The 20906-nt window shown below is 43.7% G+C and overlaps 1 protein-coding gene across 1 annotated transcript in view; it reads right to left on the reverse strand.

Moving 5' to 3' along the window:
• The window catches only part of OTUD7A (OTU deubiquitinase 7A), a 368821-nt gene that overhangs the window by 68472 nt on the left and 279443 nt on the right, over window positions 1-20906 (reverse strand). Inside the window, exons 5-6 of the mRNA XM_042988268.1 lie at window positions 17308-17490; window positions 7759-7977 (exon numbers count right to left, since the gene is read on the reverse strand). Of these exons, the coding sequence (XP_042844202.1) occupies window positions 7759-7977; window positions 17308-17490 (402 nt within the window). The remainder of the gene's footprint in view (window positions 1-7758; window positions 7978-17307; window positions 17491-20906) is intronic.

The following is a 20906-nucleotide window of genomic DNA, read 5'->3' on the forward strand; positions in this document are numbered from 1 at the left end:
AAAAGAAAAAAGCTTTCCAACATTCTCAGCAACCTGACGCTTTGCATAAAACAGGGAAAGCACCTGAAGCTACCTGAAAAGGTGCTCATTTTATACAATTTAGATAACGCTTTTGCCTCAATCCTACCTCCCTGTCTTCCTGTATGCTGCCATGTTCACTTTCTAGAAAATATGTCATAGGATTGGTCACCAATGTTGTGCTCTTAGGGTAGGGAGAGGATACCCTGGAAAGCAGCACATGTGTTAGATATCTCATTATCCTCAAAAGCTTAAAACAAATAGAAATTCAGCACATTAACTGCTCATCTACCTCAAGTAGTGCACACTGTGAAGCCGTGCTCCAAGGGACAGAATCTGGCTCATGTCAGACCCTAAGCAGCTTGCTCTTCCGGGGGGTTGGGGGGGGCTGCTTTCCACCTTGTCATGGGCTGTTCCAGGACTCTGAACCCAGAAGAGGAACCACAGAGGTGTAAATTCACCACACAGCTGGCAGTCATCTTGCATCTGGAAGGAATCCTACGTATCTAGAAATTCTTTCTCATCTAGAAGGAATCTTGTATACCTAGAAGTAATCTTTTTAGGTCTGGGAGTTAATACCATCTGAAATGGGGCACCCTCCTCTTTCGTGCTACCTTCATTCAAATTTCTTACAGGGAACATTATCATTTTCTAAATCTCAGTCGAGCCCACGTATTTAGTCCCACTTGGAAGGTAATTGAATCATGACAAAACTTAAGTATGTGCCTGGGGGATGGAAGCCAAGGCTTAGTGGTTTGATTTCAGTTGGCTTCCAGGTGAAAGCGTTCTTAAGGCTGTTAATCAGATGTGACCACCCTGGGAAGGTGACCCAGCTATGATAAATGCCAGTGTTTTCCAGCCTCTGCAGAACCAAAAATGGCTCGTCTCCAGTCAGACCCAGGATGGGATGCCCAAGATGAAGGCATTCTTCACACAAACAGTGTGATTGGGAACAGGGTACAAAGCTCCTATTTCTAGCTTTGACAGAAAGGTCATTCAGTCTCCTCACACAATAACTTCACTTAAGAACTGAAGACAGACAAACAAACGTGGGAACTGGCACTGTGAATAAAGAAAAAGAAAACAAAAAAAACAAAAACTTGAGCTCCTGCAAAGGAGAAAATCATGGGTGAACTCCATCAAGGGAGGCTGGCGTATTACGGGGGAAGAACTATTAGTCACTCATTCTGCCTTTTCCAAGCATGCATCCTTCCTGATTCATACATGATAATGGCACCAATTAACTTGAGCTTTGTAACAGATGGTTACCACACAGTTTAAAAAAAGATGTCATTTTGCTCATCACCCACTAAGACACTGAGAGGAAAGAAAACAAAACTTGTTAATTCTCTAGGAGCAAGATTAGCACATCTTGCCCTAAACGTGACCCTATGATTCTTTTTAATGTCACTCACAGAGCGACTCCACCCACCCAGGGTCACTGACTGATCCCCCTTCTCTGGGCATCACTGTGCCTTGCCTGTACTTCTGTGAGTCCCTCCTGCGGGACTGCAATGTTTTGCTCTAGGTCTGTCTTCCCGGCATTTCTGCCCAGCTCCAGACCTCCTTATCCACCTGGTACTCAACACAGAGCAAAGTTGTGTCGGAGGTGCAGTGGGAGGTTGCTATTAAAGCTCATCTCCTCTCCAGGGATTTCTTCTCCCACTTCTCCCGTTTCAAACTCCCATATCTATATCCTTAACCCAGGCCTCTCCTGACCTCCAGACTCTCATGTTCAACTAGACAGCAATGTCACACAATGTCAGCAAAGTCTCACTAGAATCTCTGACTTTGCCTGCCCCTCCTGGCCCCTCCATCGCCCCCCCCCAAGCCTGCCCCTCCCCCAGGGTGTCCATGGTGTCCATGATGGTCCATGGCACCATCATGCTAAGGAAGGGCAATATTCCTGGGGTCATGCTTGACTCAGCTCTTTCTGCTATGCCCCCCATCCAGTCCATCAACAAGTCCTGTGGGTCCACCTTCAAAACAGATCTTGCTTCAATATCTAGCTTCTAGCTTTTTAAATATTTTTTAAATGTTTATTTATTTTTGAGATGAAAGACAGAGAGGCAGAGCATGAGCAGGGGAGGGGCAGAGAGAGAGGGAGACAGAGAATCCAAAGCAGGCTCCACACTCTGAGCTGTCAGCACAGATCTGGACCCGGGGCTTGAACCCACGAACTGTGAGATCATGACCTGAGCCAAAGTTGGGCACTCAACTGACTGAGCCACCCAGGTGACCCATCAATATCTATCTTCTTCTTGTTACTTCCACTGCTACCCCTACAGCACTGGCCACCTGTCCTCCCCTGGGTAAAGTAGCCACCTCCTCCCAGCTCCTCCTCCTTCTCTTCCCCCTTAGAGTCCATTCTCAACAGAGCACCAGAACACATCAAATGTGTTTCTAAAAATGTCACTCCCTGCTCAAAACTCTCCTGGGACTGCACATCCTACCTATGGTTATGCCCAAAGGCTCACAATGGCTCCAGGGGCCCCTGGCTACCATTCTTCTGCCTTCCTTTCCATCTCCTCCAGCCCTCGTTCCATCTGCCCCTATGCCTGGCTTTCCTTACATGTGCAAGCCTTTGAAGTCAAGCCCCCTCTGCCAGGAATGCCAGAGCCCCATGTCTCCATCTCTCCCTCCCCTGCTGCCCTCAAGAGACCTGCCTCGGTCTCCTTCTCTTCACCTTATATCCCCTACCTTGCTTCTCACTTTCTCCACAGCTCACCACCTCACTTCCCATTTATGTTCTACCTTTGATTGGGTTTCTTTCCCACTAGAATTTAATCTCTATGAGTACAGGAATTTCAACCCAGCACCTGGAATGAACAGGCTGTTTCATGGGAGCACAGTGTTGTGTTGGGTGACCTTGTCTTGGTTTGGCAGCTGTCACACATCTCTGACTACAAATGGAAAAAAGTGAGGCTCCAGAGGGTCAGGTAACTTGGCCAAGTTCTCCCAGCTGACGTGACACAGCCCAGGTTGGGCTGACACTGGACACCTTCAAAACCATCCACACACCTTACCACTTCTCTGGCAGATTCGCTTCAACATGACTACCTTCCCATGGAGACAAGACTCAACGCCACAACTCAAAGGTATCCCTAAATATTTTTTGACATCTGTATTTCAATTTCTCAAGTACACAGTAACGACTGTATTACACAAATATGCCCTTTGGGTTCACAAGATCACAGAAGCACCGCATACCATCTTGCCTACACTGTGGTGGGCTTTTGGACAAGGCATGAGTAGTTACTCCTCAGATCTAGAGACCTATGGTCTCTGAGTCTTCTTACACATAAATGAAGCAGATAATCTGATTGAGAAATTAATGGTGTCTTATGTTTTCCATGGCAGGTAATCACTAAAGAATGAAAGGCATTGTCCTTCATCTCTCAGGAGGTCAGCACTTGTATGTACTGAAGACCTGGTCCTTCTTTTTTTTTTTTTAATTTTTTTTAACGTTTATTTATTTTTGAGACAGAGAGAGACAGAGCGTGAATGGGGGAGGGTCAGAGAGAGGGAGACACAGAATCTGAAACAGGCTCCAGGCTCCGAGCTGTCAGCACAGAGCCCGACGTGGGGCTCAAACCCACGGACCGCGAGATCATGACCTGAGCCGAAGTCGGCCACTTAACTGACTGAGCCACCTAGGCGCCCCAAAGACCTGGTCCTTCTGATGCCCCAAAGACTGTCACAGGGTGGGAATAGGTTTACCCTCCAGGTTTTAAGGCTCAGGAGAATGGCACTGTGGGTTCTGTGGGAGGTGAAGACTGGCACCCCACTCAACAGAGAGGCCCTTCAAATAGATGGACTGACCCATGCCTTGCCAGGCACTGAGGGTAGAGCCTACCCTCTGTGATGCACCAGGTGAAAACTAACTGAGTGAAGATCATTTTGTTGATGATTTTCTGGACAACATGAGCCCTGGGTTCCTGTAGAGTCCCAAAGGCAGGGAAAGCCCCCAACCCTGAGACCCTGTGACAAAGTTGATGTTTCCTTCCCAAGACAGCTAGAATTATGCCTCTAACAAGTGGATTTTCAGGCACCTATATTAATCTCCATGTATATAGTGTATGTGTACACATGCATATCAATAGCTTACTAACAGCTATCCTGAGCACTAAATTACTAGAAGGGGGAATTTATACTTTATACCCGGCAATACTGAGTGGCTTTCTCAAATCACTGTTCTTATTAGAGCTCTGTCTTCCCCATGGATAGTAATGGTGGCACCTGATAGTTAACAACAGGACATAGCATGGGTGGGAGGGAACAAGGCCACCTCCCAGTGGGCGATGCTCATCACCTAGATATGGTGGGGGACTGTGAAGGGCTTGCCTGACACCAGCTGGGGTCCCAACCATAACCTGGGCACAGAAAGGGCCTGAGGGATGATCTAGTCTACAGTCCTGCTCGAGAGCTGAGGAAAAAAGTCCAGAGAATTTATATGGATAGTGGGGTGGGGTCAGTTCTTTAAAAAAAAAAAAAAATTAACGTTTACTCATTTTTGAGAGACAGAGAGAGACAAAGCATGAGTAGGGGAGGGGCAGAGAGCGAGGGAGACAACAGAATCTGAAGCAGGCTCCAGGCTCTGAGCTGTCAGCTTAGAGCCCAATGCAGAGCTTGAACCCATGAACTGTGAGATTATGGCCTGAGCCAAAGTCAGACACTTAACTGACTGAGCCACTCAGGTAACCCCTTTTTTTAAACAAAAATTTTTAATGTTTATTTATTTTGAGAGAGAGAGAGAGACAGTGCATGAGCAGAGGAGGGGCAGAAAGAGGGGGAGATACAGAATCCAAAGCAGGCTCCAGGCTCTGAGCTGTCAGCATGGAGCCCGATGTGGAGCTTGAACTCATGAACCGCGAAATCAGACCTGAGCTGAAGTCAGACACTCAGCTGACTGTGCCACCCAGGTGCCCCGGGCTGGGGTCAGTTCTATGCTGAGGAAATGAACACATTTATTCTTTATGTCTACATTATTTTCCGGTTTCTCATTTCCATGTACCAGGCAGAGCCCTGGCATTCAGGCTCTAGTGAGAGCTGAATGTGCTTCTAGAGTGTGCTCTAGAAGCACACTCCTGAAGTGTGGGGTGGCTGGCCAGTCTCCCCAAGGCTTCCTGCAGCATGGATGGGGTGCCTCCCCAGCACTGAGTGGGGATCCCTGCTGCCCACTCTTGCTACTTTTGATGGCAGAAACAATGTTGGTGAATTCAGGATCTTCAGTCAGTAAGTTTGGGTTCTTAATAGGTGCTTTCTAAGACTGCATGGTTGGAGTAAAATAGTACCCTTTAAAAATACTAATCCGGGAAGTAAGATGTAGGTGATAAAAATTAACATGCAGTGTATGGAAAAAAATAACAGAAAAGACATTCCATAGAAGTAAAAGATTTTGCTAAGCATGGCAGGGTCAAAGAAAGGTGCTATCGTGGTGCCAGAGTGGGACTCTGTGTCCTTTACCAGGACTCTACCTTCAAAGGAAGCGGCTGCCATTAATGGTGCTACTAGCCATTGACAGGACCTAATGTCAGCATTCAAGAGAAATTAGCTCATGAAACGCTTTTCTTTCTAAACCTACACCAACTTTCCTTTCTGTATGAATAGTGAATCCTTTGTTCAAAATATCTTTTCTGAATTATTCACACAGAAACAGCTTTAAAATAGCCAGCCTCCATAGTGAGTGGTTTAGGATTATTGCTAACCCAGGCGAATTGTTTTATGGTTGTGGATCAGTCAGTGACCCTGAGGTAAGACAGAGCAGGGCTGTGGGCGTCAGTCTGTGGGTTGCTTTTGACAGCTTTGCAGCAGCTGAGGAAACAAGTCATTGGTGGTTACAACATCAGATCCAACACTGCTACTGCAAGTGCAGACCCTGTTCTAAAACCAAGCCTGCCATGGGTGAGGACCCCTGAGTCCTGGGGCTGAGGCTGACCATCAGGCTGCCCAACACAAAGAAGTCCCCACTAACCACTACCCCTTCCTTTGTCTATGTTCTTCTTGGACCAAGTGGATGAGGACATTTCCTGGATTGCTCTACATGAAATGGGATGAAGCCAAGTATACACTGAAGCTTGGACCTGATAGAAAACACCCAACTGTCAACTTTCTGGGTGTTTCCCATTTGCCCTGCAGCTTTATGCTCCCCCTACTCTGCACCCTCAGGGCAACCCGCCTGGAGCCCTGTAATGGGCTCTCTGCTCTCTGCCCTTTTGCTGATGAGAGGCACTGGTCAAAGCCTGTGCCAAAGAAGGTGGTCAGAGTATTTATTTTTCCATCATCTTCTCTCCTCGAAGCCACACCTTCTTGTAAGTAGCTTTCTCCATCAGCTCCTTTCATCATTTGCCTCTTTGCCAGGCCCAAGAGTGGCAGTGCCCCTGTAGTGCCATTTCCAAGCATGACATTATCCTTTGCTGGTGTTCTTAACACCTTGCTCATTCTTTCATCAGCATTCCCTACCGATGCTACCAGGATGGGTAGGGGATGCTGATGACTGGTCCATCTGCCGATGTCAAGATCATACCAACTATAGATCCTTCTCTTCAGTCTTCTGCAACACTCCAAAGGCCTAGGAATTTTCAGTTTGGTCTTGGTGACATGCCAAGTGTGATTCTCTGACAGAGAAGCACTTACTGGCTGAGGGCTTGAACACACCCTCTATCCACTATTCTCAGCCAAAGGCTGCCCATCTTTCTTCCCTAGCATGTGCCGCACAGGAGCACCTCCATGTGCCAGGCCTTTGGAAGTGGAGGCTCCACTCTGCAGCAGCCGGGAATAGCTGGCTGACAATGGAATCAGAGTCAGAAGTCCTTGCTCCCCAGTCCAACCAGCTGAGGGTACACTCCAAGTGCACTGTCAACTCATGCTGGTGGGGAGGCAGTGCCCATGGGAGATGTATGCTGGGCCTGAGAAGGGCAGGGGCACAGAGTCTTCTGCGTGTATATCTGAGAAGCCCTGAACATGTGATTTTGCAAAGATTTATAATGAAAACGGTTATGAGTAAGATAGGATATTTGCTCTGTCTCAGGAAGAACCTGCATCTGCTTTAGACACTTGTTTTGAACGAATTATGTTATCTTTAGGAACTCCAAAGGAGACAAGTTTGGCTTGCTCCCCAAATCTCTTCTTCATTGGGATGTCAGAAGAAATGCAAAGAAAAAGGAGAAGACCGAAGTCAGGTTTTGTGTTTCCTCAACCCTGGAGGCCAGCAAGGCTGGGAGGGCAGGAGTTGACAGACACACTCTGTTCGTGCCATTTAATACTTAACTCCACCAGGCGGCTACCTGTCTTCTCGTCTTTGCAGACAGGAAAACTGAGGCTCAGGGAGGTTACATAACTTGCTCATGTACATAGGAAGTGACAGGGTCTCCTATTTTCCCCAAAGTCCATGGTCTTTCTTACCTTAAGTTCAACACCCACAGGAGGGTTGTATGGAAAAAGGAGAAAAGTCAGGCAAAGCCACAGAGAGTGTCTTTAGAGGGGGCTGGCCTAGACAGGTTGGATCTGGGAACAAAGGGAAAATTCAAGGGATCTCAGCACCAAACAGCCCTGCCAGTCAGGGCTGGGTTGGAACAGACCTTATCTGCAGAGCAGGGGGTTTGCTGCAAGCTTCCAGAGTCTGAGTTGGAAACACCGGACTCAGACAACACACGTCCCTTCCTCACTGATCTAAGTTAGGCCAGCCTCACTTGCTCCCTGAGCCCAAGGAACACGGGCCTGCTGGGGCCAGCAGCTCACCTGCCTGCTCCAAAGCCACCATGGTCGCCTGCTCGATCAAGTCCCGTTCGATGAAACTCCTGAAGTCTTCACTGTACACGCTCAGATCCGGCAACTGGAATGTGTAGATGGGCATCTCCAGGGGGAACTGCTCATTGTTGCACTCACTGGCCACGTGGGACCTGGCCAGGGAGACGATAGCCGAGCTGGCGTGGGAAATTCCCCGAGAAAGTCGCTTTTCTGCAGGGGGAGTGGGGAAGACAACCACAGGAAATGAGTGGAGTGGCTGTGTGGCTCAATGAGCATGCATGTCCACGCACGTGCATGCACAAATCTGCTCACACACTTACACACACATACACACAGGCGCTCACACACACATTCACCCACACACCTGTCACTCTTTTCCCGCAGGCCTCCCTGCTGCTGGGGCTAACATTACCACCACCTGGCATATGGCACTTACTCACTCTGAGTCATAAGACCATTCAGAAAGAGGCAAGCTGGGAGTCTACCACACAAGTATGCATCAGCATCATTAAAGATCACCAGGCTTCTTTTTGGGTCTTAAGTTACATCTAACTCCAGTCAGCAGAGCTGTCCCCTGCTAGCTCTGAGGGACACGAGCCAGACTGCTCTTCATTTCATCCATTTACATACTTCAAGCAAGAAGCAATTGGTTCAGGCTTTCCCCACCACGGCTTGGATGGTAAGAGAGGTTACTTTACTAAAGTTACTCTGATAAATGCATCTCGCATGACAATGCTCCACATACAGATATGAAGCCATCACATCTACTTCTCTTCTGTCTGGTTTTCCTTCATCACAGCACTCAAAAAGTACTGGGCTACTTTAGTCTTATTCTGCCTAGGCTTTCCAACAAAAGGGTGAAAAGCACCGTGTAGAATTCCTCTGATGGACATGATGTTACTCTGTTAAGAAGTTAATCATGTGATCTCAATGCCACAGCAAAAATGTGGATGTCTTTGTTTTCCTTCACTCTTGCTTTTTTTTAATTAAAATTTTTTAATGTTTATTTTTGAGAGAGAGACAGAGAGAAAGAGAGAGAGAGAGAGAGAAAGAGAGATAGAGCATGAGTGGGGGGAGGTGGAGAGAGAGAGGGAGACACAGAATTTGAAGCAGGCTCCAGGCTCTGAGCTGTCAGCATAGAGCCTGACATGGGGCTTGAACTCATGAGCCATTAGATCATAACCTGAGCTGAAGTCGGACCCTCACCTAATTGAGCCATCCAGATGCCCCTCTTGTTGTTGTTTTTTAATGTTTATTTATTTATTTTTAGAGAGAAAGAGATCGAGAGCATGTGGGGAGGGACAGAGAGAGAGAGGGAGAAAGAGAATTCCAAGCAGGCTCCATGCTCAGCACTGAGCCTGACACAGGGTTTGATCTCATGACCATAAGATCATGACCTGAGCTGAAAACAAGAGCTAGATGCTTAACCAACTGAGCCACCCAGGCTCCCCCCCATCCTCGTTTTTTTAATCCCTGTCCTTAATAGCTAACATTTACCACGATACAAAGATTATTAAATACAGGGTGTTAGGGAGAAGTTTTCTTTTTTACAATCAATATCTGTAATAACAGAGTTATTTTAGCAAGACAGAAATCCTCTTTCAATCATCTCAGGAAAACAAAATTCAAACTGCTGTTTGGATGAGTATTGTCTAAACCCTGTGGCAAATTCATAAAGTATATCCACTCAGGTCATGAGGACTCCCACTTCATTTCAGATTAGCCTGCTCACTGATCAGGCTCTGTGCTCATGCTGATGCTGCTCTGAAGCATGTCTCTTCCTGCCTGTTCTCAGAGAAGACCCACACCTGTGTCTTCATCCCGAATGGGAGCTTCTTACTTTCCCATGGGCAAGAGCAGTGGACAAAAATGTCATTAAAATAATTTTGCTACAGCAAACTGAAAACAAGAGGCTTTTGATCCTGAGGTAGGTTGGTTTTAAATTTAAAGTCAATTCTCAGAAGCCTCAAGTATCTGTGCATTAAAATGCATAGCGAGCCCCACAGAGTATTTTAAAATGGGTAATTTTGATACACCTTCAATTGGATTCTGAGACCATGATGACTAGTTATTTTGAGGAAAGGCAAAGAGAAGTTAAACCATAGCAGCCACGGGAAAGAAGAGAAATGGAGCACATAGGGCCTGGCCTATCTACCATGGGGGATGGCCCCAGTGCTTCCTGCACTGTCCACATTCTGAAGAACAAGAACAGAGTAGACTCCAAATATTTCTGCCATGTTTCCAGGTCTTGCAAGCCAGGCTGATGTCTTGTCTCTTGTTACAATCTACCATGTCTATATCTGGGAAAGAAGGAACTGCCCCACCTACTAGGATCTGATGGAGATAGGAATCAGTTGTTCTTTAATACCTGAGGTGCTGCGTGGCCTCACGATCCACTGGGCAGACTCACAATGCTGCTCTCAACAGTGGGAATTTGCCGGGAAGGGTTATCCATACTCCTTCATGGTTTATCACTCGGTACCTATTTGCTAGTTAATGACATGCTATTAGGATCTTAGAAACATTGCCATTTGTAGTATAGTATGATGCTATTTAGCAGTTCCAAATATTAAATATTTGGAGTCTTGGGGTGCCTGGGTGGCTCAGTTGGTTGAGCGACCGACTTCGGCTCAGGTCATGATCTCACGGTCTGTGAGTTCGAGCACCGTGTTGGGCTCTGTGCTGACAGCTCAGAGCCTGGAGCCTGCTTCAGATTCTGTGTCTCCCTCTCTCTCTGCCCCTCCCTCACTCATGCTCTGTCTCTCTCTGTCTCAGAAATAAATAAACATTAAAAAAATTTAAAAAATAAATCAATATTTGGAGTCTGAAAGAAAAAGCCTGAAAGAAAAGGTCTGAAAGAAAAGCCCCCAAAGGGGTGTGTGCCTGGTTGGTTCACTCGGTTAGGCATCTGACTTCGGCTCAGGTCATGATCTTATGGCTTGTGGGTTTGAGCCCCGCGTTGGACTCTGTGCTGGCAGTTCAGAGCCTGGAGCCTGCCTTGGATTCTGTGTCTCCCTCTCTTTCTGTCCCTCCCCCCCCTCTCAAAAATAAACATTAAAAAATTTAAAAAAAGAAAAATCCTTTTTGAACTAAAATTAAATTATGTTAAAGCTCATATAATGACAAATATGCTCCTAATTCTAACATTTCCCCATCACCATCTCCATGAATGCACATAATCACACACAAACATACACATGCACATACACATTGATTCTTTAAACATGAACTCAGTGATCTTTCTTTTAGGGGAGTATAAATGAATTGTGTTACAGGAATTACCATGTTCAAAGTTATGCCCCAGAGAAATATAGAGATTAAAAAATCATAGAGAATGCACAGAATTTTACAACTATTGACAAAGACAACTGTGATTTAGGCCAGGGTGGGTGTTTTAACTACATTTCCTTATTTTCTGTATTCCTGATGCTCTGGCATGTGGGCATCCCTGACCAGGGAGAGGCTTTCCCTACCAGGACTAGCCAATTCTGAGAGCAAGTAACTCAGAGGGAAGGAGCATGCCTTTCCTAGAAACTGACCAATCCAGAGGCCATACTCTGAACCATCTCTTCTATCTGGTTCTTCTACTCCAGCAAGCACTATTCCTCTGCATCCCAGGGCAAGGTACAAGACAATCAGGGATAGCTTCAAATCCCCAGAGAGCCTGCTAAAATTATTCAATCTTGCCAATCCTGTATCTGTTTACCTTGCCTTGCCTTTTCCAAGGAAATCACAGTAAAGGCTCATGCCCATGTTTTTTCTCTTTGTCTCCTTTGCTTCCTGACCAAACTTGGTGCTTCCTCATGTGGCCATGGTGTGCCATGCTTCCTGCTTTTAGGGAACTGTGAGTATAAAAATTTCCCTCCTGAAATTCTTTTCTATGTTTGCATATTTTATCATACCTGGTTAAAACAAATCCTAGGTATTTTTAAAACAGGTGCACAAACCTTTTATGAAAAGGACAGATATAAGTGCTTTAGGTTTTGTAAGTCATGCAGTCTTTTTTTAGTATTTATTTTGGGGAGAGCAAAGTGGGGGAGGGGCAGAGAGAGGGGTACAGAAGATCCAAAGCTGGCTCCACATTGACAGTCTGACTCCAGTGAGCCTGATGTGGGGCTTGAAATCACAAACAATGAGATCATGACCTGAGCTGATCATACACTCAACTGACTGAGCCACCCAGGTGCTCCATAAGTCATGCAGTCTTGGTCACAACTGAACTCTCTAGCACTAAAGCAGCCATAGCCAATGCATAAACGAATGGACATGAGGATGTTCCAACAAAAACTTATTTAAAAAATAGTAGCCAGAGTTGGCTCATGGGCCATTGTTTGCCAACCCCTAATTTATAACATGGAGATATTCATTTTCCATGTTAGTGCACTATGATTTCAAGAACTCAATTAAAGGATACATATATCTAATTCAGAAACTATAATTTTTAATTTTTATTAAAAAAATTTTTAATGCTTAGTTTTTTTTTTTTTTGAAAGAGAGACAGAATTCAAGCGAAGAAAGGGCAGAGAAAGAGGGAGACAGAGAACCTGAAGCAGGCTCCAGGCTCTGAGCTGTCAGCACAGAGCCCAATGTGGGGCTTGAACTCACAGACCACAAGATCATGACCTGAGCCAAAGTCAGACGTCTAACTGACTGAGCCACCAAGGCCCCCTCTAATTTTTAAAAAGTAGATAGGATTGTTCACAAAACTCAATAGAATTATATGACAAACATGTTTTTTAATTCCTTAAGTAATATGTGATAAAAATTACATAGCAGCAGGTATCAGGTATGTATTAGGCTCTGAATCCACCAAGCTCTCTGGAAGCAGAGAGAAGAGTCCTTCTAGCCGCCTCAGTGGGAGGATAAAATAATAGAATGGTTGGTTTGCTGCCAGTCAAAAAGAGTAGGAGCAGCCATGTTGTCATCTGTCTGGATTGTCACTGTGTGAGAGAGCCCAGCAGCCTCAACTGTGCGGTGCTGAAAGAACAGTCATAGAAGGCCCTGAGGGGGAAGACTACAGGGAATGATTAGAAGTGGTAGTCTCTCCAGAGTCACACCTAATGGCAGCAATGGAGGAGAACTTAACAACAATATAACCAGATAGACAAGAAGTGACAGAGCCTTGGTGTCCTTTCCTAACTTGCCTTGGAGGTCTACAGGAGCAGAAGAGGGGAGTGGGCTAGGGTTCATGGATAGAGGCTCCAGGTGGGGGGCAGGATTCTGGCCATGCCTTTCCTCACCCTGGCACAGTCCTGGGCAGGTTACTGCTCATACCATCACCTCCACCGGGTGGGCAAACAACAGTGTTGGCCAATGGCAGCTGGAAGAACATCAGGGCAATGCTGAACCACAGCTGGGGGTGAGGCACCAATAACAATAACAGGTGGGCTGGCCAGGCCCTAAGCCTTCCCTCCCCTCTCCAACACATGCTGTGAGCTTGATGGTTACAACACATGGTTGCAGCTTCTGGAAATGAGCAATTGCTAGAACAGAGGTGCTGGAGGTTCCCTATGGAGTGGAGCTAACTGCAGAGGAGGGAGCAAGCAGGGAACATTTTCAGCCCCTATTAAAGCATTGAAAGATCTCCAACTTAAGTGAATTTCCCCTACACTCTCATCCAGAGGAGCACAAGCCAGAGCCCATGTCTTTGTCCCTTTCCCTGATATACAGTATGAGCAGAAATGGCTGATAACCACAGGTGCTCTGCAGTCACATGGAAAATTCAGGACACACCTGAGGAGTGTTACGGAAAGTCTACAACGTACCTGTGCCAGACGAAGCAAAGTAAATAGACTGGAGGGCAAGATTTTAAACTAAGCCTAGTAAATGTGTTCAAAGAGATAAACAGAATATTAGGATGCAAAATAATAATGGCAAAGGGCTAATTTGGAATGAAAAGTGTGAATGCTGATTAGCAGAATGGATTCAAATAAAGAATGAATTAGGAAGTTGGAAGACTGGGTCAAGGAAATCTCTTAGAAAAGGTGAAAATGCGATTTAAGAAAACAATGGAGGGATGGTTTTAAAGCACTCAAGGAACATAATTTGGATCTAGAATTCTTGTTCCACTAAACAAAAATTTAAGAATATCATGTAAACACCTTTAGGAACCCAATGCTTAAGGACTAATTACGTAAAAACTCTTTATGAAAGTAGTCTTTGAGAAAGTACTCTTCCTGCAAAAGATAAATGTGAATAAATAAAGTTAATGGTTGTCTAAGTAGATAACAAAATGAACCTAAATGTGATTGAGGACAAGTGGAGGTAGGAAGGGAGAAGACAAAACACACTCATACTAAGGTATGTACCCTGTTTTCTTCAGGGTAATATTTAGTTGTTAATACATTTTTTAAAATGATAGGAAGAAAACATAAAAATAGGTTTGCATAGGTTAGGGGTAACTATTACCTAAGTAGAGGTAGAAAGTATAACTTTCAAATCAGTAAAAAAATTTAATTAGCCAGAGGATATAGAAAAGGAGAAAAACACACCAAAAAAGCCTGGCAAATAACACATGCAACATAAAGAACTACACGCATGACAATAATTACAATAAAGTAAATGGATTAAATTCACTGTTCAAATGACAGAGACTCATGGATCAGATAATAAAATAATATCTGATGACAAATTATTTATAAGAATCACATGTAATATAAAATGATAAGGAATGATTCAAAATAACAGCAGACAAAATTATATTCCAGGCAAATCTGAGCCAACAGAAAGGCAAGATAGAGATTTCATATCAAGTAAAACAGATATAAAGATAAAAAACATTCTAGGGCGCAGAGAGACACTTTATATGTCGGTAACAAAAGAACACTGGAACAAGATGCCCTAACAATTACGAGTGCATATACATCTAACAAGATGGCCTCAAAATACAGTGGAAAGAATGAAACTAAGAGAAAAAAAACGGATAATGTGCATTAACATTTCTAACTCAATTCTGACTTTTCCAGACAACAGAGTAAGCATAAAATAATAATCCAAGATATGGGTTCCAATGTAGCTTGAATAATAAGGCTGGGCTAACAGAAACAAAGACAACATTCATTCACAACAGTTTGGGAGGGCTAAGCTAATGCAATAGGATAAGAAATGAAATTCATTTAATGTAATTACATTTCATATGCATGTTAAGAATTTAAATTATTTCAGATATTATGATCATATATATTTAGAAACCTCAAGATATTGTCTTATAAAAAATGATTAGTTTTAATAAGAGAATTTATGTAAATTACTGCATAAAACATAAATATGTAAAAATAAGTTGCTTTTCTCTGTGCCTAAAATCTTAGAATCTAAATGGGGAGGCATATTGAATGTTCTTGGATGGGAAAATGATATTACAATATGCCAATTATTCTTAAAATAAAGATTCAACCCAATCCAACCAGAATTCTAAGTTTAAGGTTTATATGGCAGAATAAATATCCAAAAATAGTGAAAAATTTTGGAAAAGAATAGCAGTAAAAAAGTTGCCTTAACAGAAGTTATACTACATAAAACTACCAGAGTCAAGGTAACAGGATGAGTGACCACACGAACTGACAGACACAGTCCAGAAACACATCCAAGTATATTTGGGAATTTAATATATGGCAAAGTTGACATTTTAGTTCAGTGGAAAAAGGATGCTTTATTCAATAAATGTGCCAGGGTAAGTCAATCTTGATCCAGAAGAAAGCAAGACTAGATTCTTCCTTACTACTTACAAAAAATTCAAATCAATCAAAAGACCTAAGAACAAAATTTTATTTTATTATTTATTTATTTATCTATTTATTTATTTATTTTTATTAGAGAGAGAAAGGGCACAAGTGAGTGAGGGCACAAGTGTGGGGAGAATCCCATGAGAGTCCGAGAGAGAGAGAGAGAGAGAGAGAGAGAAGGAGAGGGAGAGAGAGAGAGAGAGAGAGAAGCGGGGCTCACCCCAAGTGGGGCACTAGTTCACCTGGAGTGGGGCTCAAACTCACCAACTGTGAGATCATGACCTGGGCCAAAGTCAGATGTTTAACCCACTGAGTCATCCAGGCGCCCCCTAACAACAAATTTTTCAAACAAATATAGGAACTTTGTATTCCAGGAGATCTTCTACAGCAAGAGAGGACACCTATCAGCCATGAATGCATAGTAATACAAACATTTTGTTGGCAGAATACTCTGTAAACAAAATCATAAAGTAAATGATTCACTGGGAAAGACATACACGTATATAAAAATATATGTTTGTCGTCTTCATCACAAAGAATGTTACAAATTGATAAGAAAACTGAAAACAAATAGAAAAATGGGCAAAGTATGTGAACAGGGATGTTGCAGAAGGGAAAATCCAACTGGCTAACCAACAAATGACAAGATGAAAGTTAAAACAGGAGACACCTGTTTTTCACCCTTCACAGTAGAAAAGCAATGTAAAACCATCACAAAAACATCCAGGACTGCTAAGAGTGAAGGGAGACACCTAGTTTTGCACATGGTGTTGGCACAGCAAATCCATTTTGGGAATGCTGACCCATAGAAATAAAAGCACTAGTATGTAAGATCATGGGCATAAAGTTGTTTGTTTTGGCATTGCTAGGAGTATTGGAAACAAAACACCCAAGAAAAACCAGGATAACCATTAATACAGGAGTAGTTTAGAAATGACTGTGCAGAACAATATATTGAGACTATACTCATGATTGACTGTTCAGTGAAACAAGTGATTTGAGAAGCATTATGTGCATTTGACTCTGATGCATTCTGAATGAGTGTAGCAAAAGGACAGACCAGGATGCCATCATTGGTTATTATGTCAGTGAGATTTGAGATGGGTGGAGAAGAAAACTCTGAAGTTTTCTTTATATCTTTGCACTGTTTCTTCCATTACAGTAAACACATCTGATCCTTAAGAAAAAGAACAGAAAGGGGCGCCTTGGGTGGTTCAGTTGGTTAAGTGTCTGATTTTGGCTCAAGTCATAATTTCACAGTTTGTGAGTTTGATCCCTGAGTCGGGCTCTGCACTGACAGCATGGAGCCTGCTTGGGATTCTCTCTCTCTGCCCCTCCCCCATGCGCGCACGTGTGTGTGTGTGTGTGTGTGTGTGTGTACATGTTCTCTCTTTCTCAAAATAAATAATAAATAAACTTTAAAAAATACATAAAAAAATAAAAAGAACACAGAAAAGGGAGCCCTTGGGACACTGAACACTGATGATGAACAGATCTGGAGGCTATGCTACTTAGGGAATAACTGAAGGGACTAGAGGTGCTTGGCATGGAGAGACTCAGGTTCCAGGAGGAGTGCTGGCCCTCAATCACATGGGCTCCTAGGGGACTGGACTGCCTCTCCTGCTTTTCTGAGGCAGAGAGAGAAGCCAGGAACCAGAAGCAGCAACGCACATTTCAGCTTGATGAACCGAGAGCCCGATTTGCCTGCAGCTGAGAGGTGATGACCTTGCCATTCTTTGAATGCCACCCCCCCCACTACCCCCTGCAAGCCATGGAACCCCAGAGAAGCTGTTTCTGAGCTCATTTCCTTGCCAGATACCTTGGGCGATGTCGTCCTGCCTCTGAAGGCAGGGCCGTTCCACCTTGTGCCCGGGCTGTGGCAGCTCTCGCTCTGGCTGCTTGGGACACCTGCCCTCATTGAACACATGTGGCAGGTTGGCTGTGTGCACCTGTCGGAGCTGCTCATAGTCACTCAGAGCGGCTGTCAGGTCCCAGTTTTTGCCTGTGGACAAGAAATGACAAGAAATTACAATATGAAGGATCTCACTGTGGAAAAAAACTGTACGAGAAGCATTCTTTAAAAAAAATTTTTTTTTTTACAGTTCTTTATTTTTGAGAGACAGAGAGAGACAGAGTACAAGGGGCAGGGGACAGAGAGAAGGAGATACAGAATCCAAAGTGGCTGCAGGCTCGGAGCTGTCAGCACAGAGCCCGAAGCAGGGCTTGAACTCACAAGCCGTGAGATCATGACCTGAGCTAAAGTCGGACGCTTAACCGACTGAGCCACCCAGATGCCTCATGAGAAGTATTTTTAATTATCACTGTGACTAATGAACTTTCCACCAGCGTTCTTGTTTCTCAAAAGGGTAAAATGGCTTGATGCATAATCTCTAAAAGCAGAATTTCGCACCTGCGGCTGATGTCCATATGCAATATGTGACTGTATCTACTCTCAGCCTTTAGATTCACGCACACACACACACACACACACACATACACACACACACACTTCAGAACATTACATTCCTAATTATCATGCCCCCCTCCACCCCTTTGAAAATCAAGTTGTAGAGCTTACTCTCTGAGAGAAGCAAAACAAAACAAAACAAAAAAATCAATAAAAAGAATTCCCAAATTTTCTTTGGGCTTTTGCTTAGAGTTTTACTTTTCTTTTTAAGCTTAATATGTGTAAAGGAGAAGCTTTGGAGGAATTCTCTGTGTAAATGCCTTAGCAGCAGGCAGACGTCCGAGCTCTGAACCTGAACTGGGTGAGAGATGCTAGTCCCGACTGGGGTGCTGGCCTGGGAGAGTTGTAAGCAGGGCTCCTGGGCACGGAGATGGGTGTGGTGTTGAAGGGGACTTTCTGCAACGCTAGGGGGAGCTGTTCTGGGAGCTGGAACCCTGTGGGTCTCTAATTCCTGAGCCTGAGTCAATGGACTTCTAATGGAGGCATGGAGTCTTCTGGCATCATGATCTTTTTAAAGACAAAGAACTAAAAGCCTAGCTTTCATGTTAAAGAGAAAATAAAATCTTATCCTCTTCTGGATAACTTCAAATTGCAGGTATAAGCCATATTGACCCAATTACATGCTAAATTATGTTGTATATACAATATAATGAGGCTTTAAATATACGAAATAATATCAGGACATCTTTTTTACCTCTTCTACTTCTAGTGAAGACTTGATACCATCAATCATCATATGTAAGTTATATGGCCACTTGTAATGTAATCACATTTTTTTTCTCCATAGTTAGGTAACAGAGACACAATAGTTGTATCTTTGTACTATCTTAGTGGATAAGAAAAGCAAACTAAATTATCTGGGTCACCCAACAGAAAAAACAGCGGGAGTGGGTGGTTTTGTAAGTGATAATAAATAGCTGGGGCATTGGTGTAATGCAGCCTGGTTATCATTAGTAATAGAAGTGGAGGGTGGTGGTTGTGGCTGTGGGGCTGGGGTGGTGGCCATGACAGGGCTGGTTTTGGGAAACTAAATTGAAGCATAAATGTCATAACACACTTTCACACTCACATAGGACTAAACATCACAGTGTACAAATATAACCCACATGATCTAAACCTGGCATTTTCAAGCATAAGTGTTAGTGATGATCCAATGGGCATTAATGTTCCAAGAAGGCAAAGATAAGACTCTTGCCCTTAGGGAAATCATGCCTAAGCGGGGGTGATGACCTGAGTGGGCACTCTGCTCTAAGGCACGGCTGAGGGGGCCACATGCCCAAGGGAGGATCAAGCCTGTGTGGAGGAAGAAGGTCAAGGAGAGAGGAGGTGAAGGAGGAGATACAGGCCTGTCTTGATTAAAACCCACACTTTTGGGGCTATAGTTTCCTTGAAGCTGGTCTTGTTTAGGGCATCACAGCTCCTGGTTATGGACTAACTTTCACACCTCCACCCTGCCTTGCCCATTCATCATGACCCTCCAGAAAAGGACTTGTCCTCTTCTTCTGCATCCCTCACTCTCTGTCTCCAATTTGCCAATGTTTTCAGCTGCTGGGTCCTTACCCCCATGCACTTACCTGCACCATGTGAAATTCTCATTCAGGTGTCACTAGGTCCATCTAAACACAGCAGGCTATCAGGCCCATGGGGGAACAGCAGAAAGCCTCACTAGAACAGGGACATTTAACAGTCCCTTTTATCCTATGCCTCTGAATACTTCATGTACCCTTTTCTTGCTGCTTTGCCCTTTTTTGCCCTTAAAACACATAGGTTCCCCTATTTTTTCTTTCTTTTCTTCTCTTTAAAAATTTTTTTTAATGTTTATTTATTTTTGAGACAGAGACAGAGCATGAGTAGGGGAGAGGCAGAGGGAGAAGGAGACACAGAATCTGAAGCAGGCTCCAGGCTCCAAGATATCATCACAGAGCCTGAAGTGGGGCTCAAAATCACGAACTGTGAGATCATCACCTGAGCTGAAGTCGGACGCCCAACTGACTGAACCACCAGGTGCCCCTCTTTTCTTCTCTTAATTTATATCCTCTTTTGAAGGTCAAGACCATCCCTATGTGAAAAATCTTAAATCTAGTTGTAATTTCTATCCTAAGCTTCAAGGCCAAATGTCTAAGTATGACAGAAGCTAGGTGACTATCCAATTTCTATTCTCCTCTAAATCTTGATGCACAGAATGTTGATTTCAGATTGCAATCCACACAGCTAGAAATACTAATTTTTCTCCTGTAGCCAACATGAGATCTTCAAAGTATGTTCTTGTTGTCATATCTCTCTGTATTTGCTTACTCTGTTCCTTTTTCCAGAAATATTTCCTCCAAGCAGCAGAATAGTATAACTGTATGAAAGAAGACCTCAATCCAAAGACTACAGGGAATAATGAAGTTGCCTGTTAAATTTTTTCCTTTAGGCTATGCCTTACTTTGTGCATATCACAATACATTAGGTTACTGGATTAATAATAAGCACAGGTTTTGTGGTAAGTACCAAAATCTCTAGTACAGTTTACTGATGAAATGTTTGTGATTTAAACTTCTAACTCATTTGATGTATTCTTAAGAGTAACATCAAATGAGGCCAGATCTCAAGTTAAACTTAACATATGCATTTTGGCTCTCAGAGTGTGCTGCTTTAATTTAGCATGAAAGTATCACATTAATAAAGGGAAACTACAAGTCAGAGATGCATGGGCTTATAGGAATATATGAAACAGGAAATGACTAAACTCAGGGGAAAAAGCAAAAAAGAGGCAAAGTCATTTCCAAAATGAAGTTAAATTCTAAGGGCGCAAAGAAAAAACAGACCACAGATAGCATAGTAAGGACCATAAAAATGGAAAATAAGCGAAGTGGAAAAAGTAAAGAAACAAAAGCTAACAGAGAAATGGCAGATATAGAATGTAGGTGAAAGACATAAAACATACAAATAATTGTAGGTTAAAATAA

Source organism: Panthera tigris, chromosome B3 (assembly GCF_018350195.1).
Source record: "Panthera tigris isolate Pti1 chromosome B3, P.tigris_Pti1_mat1.1, whole genome shotgun sequence".
NCBI classification, from domain to species: Eukaryota; Metazoa; Chordata; class Mammalia; order Carnivora; family Felidae; genus Panthera; species Panthera tigris.